This window comes from Berghia stephanieae, chromosome 12 (assembly GCF_034508935.2).
Source record: "Berghia stephanieae isolate SIO BIC M18660-M18661 chromosome 12, UCSD_Bste_1.3, whole genome shotgun sequence".
Lineage (NCBI taxonomy): Eukaryota > Metazoa > Mollusca > Gastropoda > Nudibranchia > Aeolidiidae > Berghia > Berghia stephanieae.
The window spans coordinates 23,847,813-23,857,812 of NC_088371.1; the positions used below are offsets into that span (position 1 = coordinate 23,847,813).

General features: G+C 37.1%; 1 protein-coding gene across 1 annotated transcript in view; it reads right to left on the bottom strand.

The window, feature by feature from the left end:
• The window catches only part of LOC144957970 (sodium- and chloride-dependent GABA transporter 2-like), a 41,552-nt gene that overhangs the window by 1,073 nt on the left and 30,479 nt on the right, over positions 1-10,000 (bottom strand). Inside the window, exons 10-15 of the mRNA XM_078889534.1 lie at positions 9,178-9,290; positions 7,444-7,572; positions 5,500-5,599; positions 4,509-4,609; positions 3,651-3,818; positions 1-1,402 (exon numbers count right to left, since the gene is read on the bottom strand). The exon at positions 1-1,402 is cut by the window's left edge and continues 1,073 nt beyond it. Coding sequence (XP_078745660.1) covers positions 1,274-1,402; positions 3,651-3,818; positions 4,509-4,609; positions 5,500-5,599; positions 7,444-7,572; positions 9,178-9,290 — 740 coding nt within the window. The 3' untranslated portion in view covers positions 1-1,273. The remainder of the gene's footprint in view (positions 1,403-3,650; positions 3,819-4,508; positions 4,610-5,499; positions 5,600-7,443; positions 7,573-9,177; positions 9,291-10,000) is intronic.

The window sequence follows — 10,000 nt, forward strand, 5'->3', positions numbered from 1 at the left end:
ATCAAAGCCACAAAGATATATGTAAGGCAGTCTGGCAATGTCTAAACTTGACAAATGCAAACCTCAATCAATCAATCAATCAATCAATCAATTTGACAATCAACCATTCAAACAATTTGTCAATCAACTATTCAAATAATTTGTCAATCACCCATTCAAACAATTTGTCATTCAACCATTCAAACAATTTGTCATTCAATCATTGAAACAATTTGTCATTCAACCATTCAGAAAATGTGTCATTCAATCATTGAAACAATTTGTCATTCAACCATTCAAACAATTTGTTATTCAACCATTCAAACAATTTGTCATTCAATCATTCAAACAATTTGTCATTCAATCATTCAAACAATTTGTCATTCAATCAATTTGTCATTCAATCATTCAAACAATTTGTCAATCAACCATTCAAACAATTTGTCAATCAACCATTCAAACAATTTGTCATTCAACCATTCAAACAATTTGTCAATCAACCATTCAAACAATTTGTCAATCAACTATTCAAATAATTTGTCAATCACCCATTCAAACAATTTGTCATTCAACCATTCAAACAATTTGTCATTCAATCATTGAAACAATTTGTCATTCAACCATTCAGAAAATGTGTCATTCAATCATTGAAACAATTTGTCATTCAACCATTCAAACAATTTGTTATTCAACCATTCAAACAATTTGTCATTCAATCATTCAAACAATTTGTCATTCAATCATTCAAACAATTTGTCATTCAATCAATTTGTCATTCAATCATTCAAACAATTTGTCAATCAACCATTCAAACAATTTGTCAATCAACCATTCAAACAATTTGTCATTCAACCATTCAAACAATTTGTCAATCAACCATTCAAACAATTTGTAAAACAATCAATCAATCAATCAATTTGTCAATCAACCATTCAAATAATTTGTAAATCAACCATTCAAACAATTTGTCAATCAACCATTCAAATAATTTGTAAATCAACAATTCAAACAATTTGTCAATCAACCATTCAAACAATCAATCAATCAATCAATGAATCAATCAATTTATCATTTGATCAAAATACCATTCAATCCATCGATCCTTCAATCACTATTCAAACAATCAACCAGCTAATCAACAATTCAATCAATCAATCAACCTACCAATAAAATATCCAATCAATCAATCAATCAATCAATCAATCAATCAATCAATCAAACTACCAATAAAATATCCAATCAATCAATCAATCAATCAATCAATCAATCAATCAATCATGATTAAATCAATCCCCTATGCAAGCATTTTCAATTCGCTTGCATTGTCTGTTCCGTTCATCACCATGGCTTCTATTTCTGGCGAGGCGACGCTTCTTTCTGCCGGCTTCCATTGTCGTGTGGGTTTGATCGAATCGAGAATTCTCTACCAGGTGAAAAAAAAAGAATTTTAAAAGATTATTGAGATTTATAAATGATTTGAGCGTTTGTCTATTTATATTGAGAACTTTTTGAAAAATAAACAGATGTCGTTCGGGATTAGATTCCGAGTCTTGAAGTGCTACGTGTGGCCAATCTTGTTATACGGATGCGAAAGCTGGACTAAAATGCAGAAACACAAAAGAACATTGAAGCTTTTGAAATGTGGTGCTTGAGAAGGATGCAGAGAATATCGTATACTGCACACAAAACGAACGAAGAAGTGCTAAAACAAACATACCAACAAAGGAAACTAATGCCCTTAATAGCGGATCGACAACTATCCTTTTTCGGACACATAGTAAGGAAAGATAAGAATGATAACCTGGCAAGTTGTGGAAAAATACCTGGTAAACGCGCCCGGGGAGACAAAGAAAAACACTCATAGACCAACTGAAGGGCTTCACCAACCTAACAATCCAAGAGCTGTTTGAAAAAGCAAGAGACAGGGAGGAATGGAGAGAGATAATTCATGCAGTATCCGAAGCCTGGACCAGGCATGGAACCTAGAAGAAGAAGATTGAGAACTATCCACTAAATAAATAAAAGCAAATATATGTAATTCACTTCATTCATCCCAAAGGGAATATTCCAGGCGTCAGCCGCAGTGTAGCGCCACAATTTGAGCTGAGTGAGATGAGAGAACAAAATTGACGTCACTCTGCTCTTTGTTATTGTTTTTAGCCAGCCATTTTATGAGAAGTTATCACTATATAAAAAAATCCGACTATTAACAGTCAATCTTATAGATAGTATGCGCTTGGCTAAGAAGCTCATAACATTGCCATCCGGAAGTATAACGGAACAACACACAAAACTGTGTGTATCCATGAACGTTTATAGTCAGGTTAATACAGTTCATTGAGCATTATTCATAAACGCGGATGGCAAAAAACAATAACGAAGACCTGAGTGACGTCATCTTCGAACTATCTATACACAATTTTGTGTATTGGTACGCTATATACGGCTGGCGTAATGTTGTGAGTAAATTACCTAAGCGCACAGCGTCAAGCGTCTTCATCCTCGAGGGTTCGTGTTCTATGATTGTTTGTTTTGATGAGGAAAAGGATGTTGATGTAATCTAAGGGCTAACCCACACCGAAGACTGACCGGAGCCATCGTTAAGTTATAGATAGTATGCCCTTGGCGAAGGATCTGAAAACATTGCCATCCGGAAGTATAACGGACCAACACACAAAACTATGTGTAACCATGAGCTTTTATAGTCTTGTTAATACAGTTTAGTGAGAATTACTCACAAACTCGGATGGCAAAAACAATAACAAAGACCTGAGTGACGTCAACCTTATTCTATCTATAGCCTGACACTGAAATCCAAAAGGACTGGCAGTTTGACGTCATTATTTGGATTTTGCACCGCCTAGTGAGTTGTCGTTAGTAGAGCTCATGGAAACAAGTTATTTCATTGGTTAAACTATTGAATACAACTCACGATTTGTTTTCTTTTTATGGCAAAAGACTGGCATTTTGACGTCACTTTTTGGTCAGTATCAGGCCATAACTTTACGAAGGCCACGGACTGACTCCGACGACCCGGCACTGCCGTACTCTGCCATCTTCCGGATATAGACGTCGAGCACGGACAAAATAGTAAGAATAAAGAGAAGAGCACGCCCTTCATGTGCAAAGGGGTCGAGATCGATTCCAGGTGCAGTCGAGATGTTTTTTTCTGACCTACCTAACCACCAAGCAGTGGGTAGCTGGGTCTGTTAGATGTGGCGGAAAGTACTATCCAAAGGGCAGAAAGCGTTTCCGTTTGTCTGTTTCACGCTATAAAGACCGGGATAAACTCCGGCTCCATGAGCCTAATGGCTCTGGAAGATTACTTCAATTATCTACTGCCGAACAAATGCGTCTGCAGTTGTTTTTTTGTTTTTAAACTTGAGCTTTTATATCATATAGCAGTATCTACTAAAAGTGCTCAAAGCGCTTTACAAAGGGTCCATAACCAACAGTAACACTTAACATGTAGGACGAGACAGAGAACGCTGTTGACAGCCTGGTATCTACTCATTTCACAACTGAGTACAGTGAAAGAATCGGAGTAAAGAGATTTTTCCAAGGATTTAACTATGCGCCGAGCGAGGCTCGAACCCAGGACCAACCGTTCCGAAAGCGAGCGTCATATTCCACTAGACCATATAGCCGCACAAGACCGTGAGAAATTTTACCTCTTTCAATGTTCCTGTCTTGTTGTACAGTGTCCAGGCAGCCAGTACTGGAATTGGGAGGATGGGAAGGAAGGCCACCAGAATGCCTAGGGCGTCACTCCAGGGGTGGTAGCCTTTGTTCTTGGCGCCGATGGGTTCGAAGGCAACGATTCCAGACAGCCAAAGTACCTGGGGGGATGGAGGGGGGGGGGGGGGGGGGGGGGGGGGGGTGGGGGGGGGGGGGGATGGGGGGGGTGGGGATGGTGGTGGTGGATGGTGGTGGTGGTGGTGAGGGTGGTGGTGGTTGGATGATGGTGGTGGTGATGGTGGTGTGGTGGTGATGGTGGGGTGATGTGATGTGATGGTGGTGGTGATGGTGGTGGTGATGTATGGTGGTGGTGATGGTGGTGGTGATGGTGGTGGTGGTGGTGGTGGTGGTGTGATGATGGTGGTGGTGATGGTGGTGATGTGGTGGTGGTGATGATGGTGATGTGGTGGTGGTGATGGTGGTGGTGTGTGGTGGTGGTGGGTGGTGGTGTGTGGATGGTGTGTGGGTGATGTGATGGTTTGGTGTGGTGGTGGTGGTGAGTGGTGGATGATGATATGGTGGTGTGATGATGGTGTGGTGGTGGGTGATGGTGTGGTGGTGGTGGTGATGTGGTGTGATGATGGTGTGAGTGAGTGTGGTGGTGTGGTGGTGATGGTGATAATGGTGTGGTGGTAGAGGGGTGGTATGATGGTCATGAGTGATTGGTGGTATGATAATGTGGTGGATGATGGTGATGGCTAGATGGTGTGATGGTGGTGATGTGTGTGATGATGATGATATGTATAGACAATAATGATTATGATGTCATCGATGACTAATCAACATCTTACCAAGACACAGAAAGGCGTCACATACTTCCAGGCGTATTTGTATATAGTCGACACTCGATATCCTATCATCTGTTCTATGTTGTCATACAACCGGTCTGTGCCTGGGCCAAGGAAACAATCAAAAACAAAACAAAGAAAAACACTTTACAATAAATTATGAAAATTGTTGTTATTATATTATAATATAATCATAAATCGCTGTTTACTTGAAAAAATAAACGTAACCCCCCCCCCCCCCCCCCCCCCCAAAAAAAAAAACCAAAAAAAACTATATATATATATATATATATATATATATATATATATATATATAATATATATATATATATACATATATATATATATATATATATAAAATACATACAGTTGTTAACACAAAAAACAGCTTTCAATCCTTTATTTTTCAGTTCGAAGGAATGTTGAGGTAGAACCAATTAATCTATTAACCTATTAGCTGTTAAAAATAAAACACACACAAATCTTAAGCTTTTATATAACCCAATATCCACTAAACATGCTCAAAACGATTTACTAAAGGGTCCCTGGCAACAGCAACACTTAACATGCAGAACGAGAAATAACGCCTATTAGGCGATATTACAATGTTTTCCGACCCAAACAAATTTGTTAAAGACAAGATACTCATTGTACACCAGAGTACGGTGAGAGAATGTGAGTAGTAAAGAGCCTATTCCTGATTTTTTGGGGGGATGTTTTTTTAAAATGTATTTTTCTCTCTTCCTTTGCCGAGCACCTTTCAAACACACATGTTCAGATCATTATCTTATAGATAGAATGCGCTTGGCCAAGGAGTTCACAACATTGCCATCCGGAAGTATAACGGACCAACACACAAACTCTGTGTAACCATGAATTTTTATAGTCTGGTTAATACAGTTTAGTGAGAACAACTCACAAACGCGGATGGCAAAAACAATAACAAAGGCCTGAGTGACGTCATCTGCATACTATCTATAGAACAAAGGCTTACCGTATATCCAGGCGAAGACGAGTATTTCTACCAGGACAATCAGCATGATGGATATACTGGCGATGTACCAGTCGACAAGATTTAGGATGTAAATCCCTCCCTGAATAGGAAGATAGAGTGTATAATATATTATATTAAGAAATGAAGGAGAAGGTACCGGTGTAATATTAAAAAAAAAAAAATTTAATTAAAATTGAGCTTTTATATAGCGCAATATCCACGAAACGTGCTCAAAGCGCTTTGCAATGGGTCCCTGGTCAACAGCAACATTTAACATGTAGGACGAGACATGACGCCTGTTAGGCGATATTACAATTTTTCGGACAAAGACAACGCTGTTAACAGCCAGGTACTCATTTTACACCCGAGTGTGGTGAGAAAATGTGAGTAAAGAGCCTTTTCCAAGGACTCAACTATGCGCCGAGCGCGAGGCTCGAACCCAGGACCTTCTGATACGAAAGCGAGTGTCATACCACGAGACCACATATCCGCACAAAGATCTGAACAAGTGTGTATGAAATGTGTCAGACAAAACAAGAAAGATGTAGACTGATTTTATGGGATGGTTTTTTTTTCTTGTATTTTTCTTTCTTGTGTGGTCTGGACCATTCATACACACTTGTTCAGATACTATATTATATTATGACTTATGGTCTCTTAACCAATCAACAAGATTTAGTGCGGCTATGTGGTCTAGTGGTATGACACTCGCTTTCGGATCGGAAGGTCCTAGGTTCGAGCCTCGCTCGGCGCATAGTTGAGTCCTTGAAAAAGGCACTTTCCTCACATTCTCTCACCGTACTCAGGTGTAAAATGAGTTCCTGGCCGTTAACAGCGTTGTCTCTGTACGAACATTATTTTTGTAATATCACGTAACAGGCGTCATGTCCCGTCCTACATGTTAAATGTTGCTGTTGACGAGGGACCCCTTGTAAAGCTCTTTGAGCACGTTTAGTGGATATTGCCCTATATGAAAGCTAATTTTTTTAAAGACGGTATTATATGCCGATATAGAGCTGATCATGACGATGGGAAATACGAAATACGAATAATATAATAAACAGTATTTTAAAAAACAACAACTTGAGCTTTTATATAGCGCACTATCAACTAATCGTGCTCAAAGCGCTTTACAAGGGGTCCCTAGCCAAACAGCAACACTTAACATGAAGGACGAGACATGACGCATGTTAGGCGATTTTACGTTGGGTTTTGTTTTATTTTCGGATAGACACAACGCGGTTAACGGCCAGGTAATCATTTTACACAAAACGGTGAGAGAATGTGAGTAAAGAGCCTTTTTATTTTGATTTTTTTAAATGTTAAAAACAAAACTAACAACAACAAAAAATAAGAGAGAGAGAATTATATTTTGCTGATCTCGAATCAGAAATATTTCCATGGGAGATAACCTTTTGAAATATTTATTGTTAAGATATAATTTTGGTTATTTCCCTTGCTGACTTTAAATTTATACTATTTTTCATCATTGCGCACTCAGAAAGCCATCAATGCTGTCCGTTTATCCAAAAAAAAGTCAAACAGTTCGCCAGCCAGATATAACGTACCAACAAACAAAACTATGTGTAACCTTTAACGTTTATAGTCTGATCGATACAATAAAGTGAGAACTATTCATAGAATTGGCTAATACAAACAATAACAAAGAGGTGAGTGACGTCAATTTCGAATAATTATCCGCGCGAACATTTGAAGATACACACATACCCGAACAATCACAGAGAGGGTCCATATATGTGTGTGTGTGTGTGTGTGTGTCAGACAAACACACACACATACACACACACACAGACAGAGAGAGAGAGAGAGAGAGAGAGAGAGAGAGAGAGAGAGAGAGAGGAGGCGGAGAGATAGGATAGGGGAGAGATACAATAAAAGAGAGAGAAACAAACATTAAAGAAATAAGCAGAATAACATTCATACCTGGGTAGTGAGAGGTAAAGTGAGCACAAAGCTGACAAGGCATAACACTCCAGTAACCAAAATCTTCTTGGGCAGTAAAGATGGTAGAAAATCGACAACAGCCGTTGCTAAGGCTTGGATGTGAGAAAACTGTGGTGGAGAGGGACGATTTGAACTGTATTGATTCTGTCTGCTCCATCTATATAAATATGTGGTACTAGTTCTATGTATTATCTGGGAATTCATGAGAGACCAATACTAACTGCATCTCTGGCTGTATACTACTACTACTACAACAACAACAACAACAACAACTACTACTACTACTACTACTACTACTACTACTACTACTACACAACAACAACACAACAACACACTACTACTACTACTACTACTACCTACTACTACTACTACTACTACACATACACACAACTACTACTACTACTCAACTACTACTACTACTACTACTCTACTACTACTACTACTACTACTACTAACTAAACAACTACTACTACTACTACTACTACTACTACTACTATCTACTACTACACTACAACTACTACTAACTAACTACTACATACACTACACTACTACACTACTAACACTACTACACTACTACTACTACTACTACTACTACATACTACTACTACTACTAACTACTACTACTACTAACTACTACTACTACTACTACTACTACTACTACTACTACTACTAACTACTACTACTACTACTACTACTACTACACTACTACTATAAATATATATAATATAACTACTACTATATATAACTACTACTATACTACTACTACTACTACTACTACTACTACTACTACTACTACTACTACTACTACTACTACTACTACTACTACTACTACTACTACTACTACTACTACTACTACACTATACTATAACTAATACATTAATTACTATAATATAACTACTACTACTACTACTACTACTACTACTACTACTACTATACTACTACTACTACTAACTACTACTACTACTACTACTACTACTACTACTACTACTACACTACTAACTAACTAATAATAATAATAATAATAATAATAATAATAATAATAATAATAATAATAATAATAATAATAATAATAATAATAATAATACTACAACTACTACTATAATAATATACTGATATAATAATAATAATATACTACATAATAATAATAATAATAATATAATAATAATATAATAATAATAATAATAATAATAATACTACTACTACTACTACTACTACTACTACTACAAATACTACAAATACAAAATAATAACTAATAATAATAATACTAAATAATAATAATAATACATAATAATAATAATAATAATAATAATAATAATAATAATAAACTACTACTACTACTACTACTACTACTACTACTACTACTACTACTACTACTTACTACTAATAATAATAATAATAATAATAATAATAATAATAATAATAATAATAATAATAATAATAATAATAATAATAATACCACCACCACCACCACCACTACCACCACTTTTACTAGCATCCTTGATCGGACAGAATTCTCTAGGCATACGACAGTCCATATTTCCTCCAGAACCAACGCCCCACCAGAACCAACACCCTCCTGAACCAGCCCCCCCCCCCCCCCCCCAGAACCAACTCCCCTCCAGAACCAACCCACCTCCAGAACCAACTCCCCTCCAGAACCAACCCCCTTCCAGAACCAATCCCCCCCTACAGAACCAACCCCTATAAGTTTACCTGTGAATCCAGTCCCGTACAAAACAGCATGAGAAAAAACAGCACCGACCAAAGCTGTGGTAGAGGCAAAGTGTCCAATGCTGTAGGGTAGGCAATGAATACCAGTCCTGGGCCTGGGTGGAGAGAGACAACAAGAGGATGATAATGAGGGTAGTTATGATGATGATGATGATGATGATGATGATGATGATGATGATGATGATGATGGTGATGATGATGATGATGATGATGATGATGATGATGATGATGATGATGCCTTTCAAGTCGTCTGCTAGACGTTTGTTTGTTTTGTTTTTGAGTTTTTTATTTGTGACCCTTCGTCTCAAACGGTAATTAGCAACGGATTGGTTAAGATCTTGAAAATTGAATTTATAGCCAGCTATACCAGACACTTGTATTGAGTACATACGATTTATTGAGGAGAATGATTAACGTATTTTAGAGTGCTAATGCCAACAATTTATATTTTTATTACCAGTTTATCATTAGATTCGGCTTTTAAGCATATGGTTCGTTCCGACATAATACCGTTTTGCGACGATGGGTCACCTTTTGGTTTTTCTGCTTGTTTTATTTTTGTTTGTTTGTTTTTGTGTTTGTTATATTTTTTTTGTTTTTTTTTTTTGTCGTTTGTTTTTTTTTAAATTTATTATTGTTTTTTTTTTTTTTATTGGGTTTTTTTTTTTGTTTTTGTTTTTATGTATTTTGCATATACAGTCTTCTAATATCCATTACTTTCAATAGGCAGATTCTCATTCATTGTGTGAGTTGACTGTAATAATATATTGTGTGAACGGTGTCTGGGCCAAGGATTGTGACACTG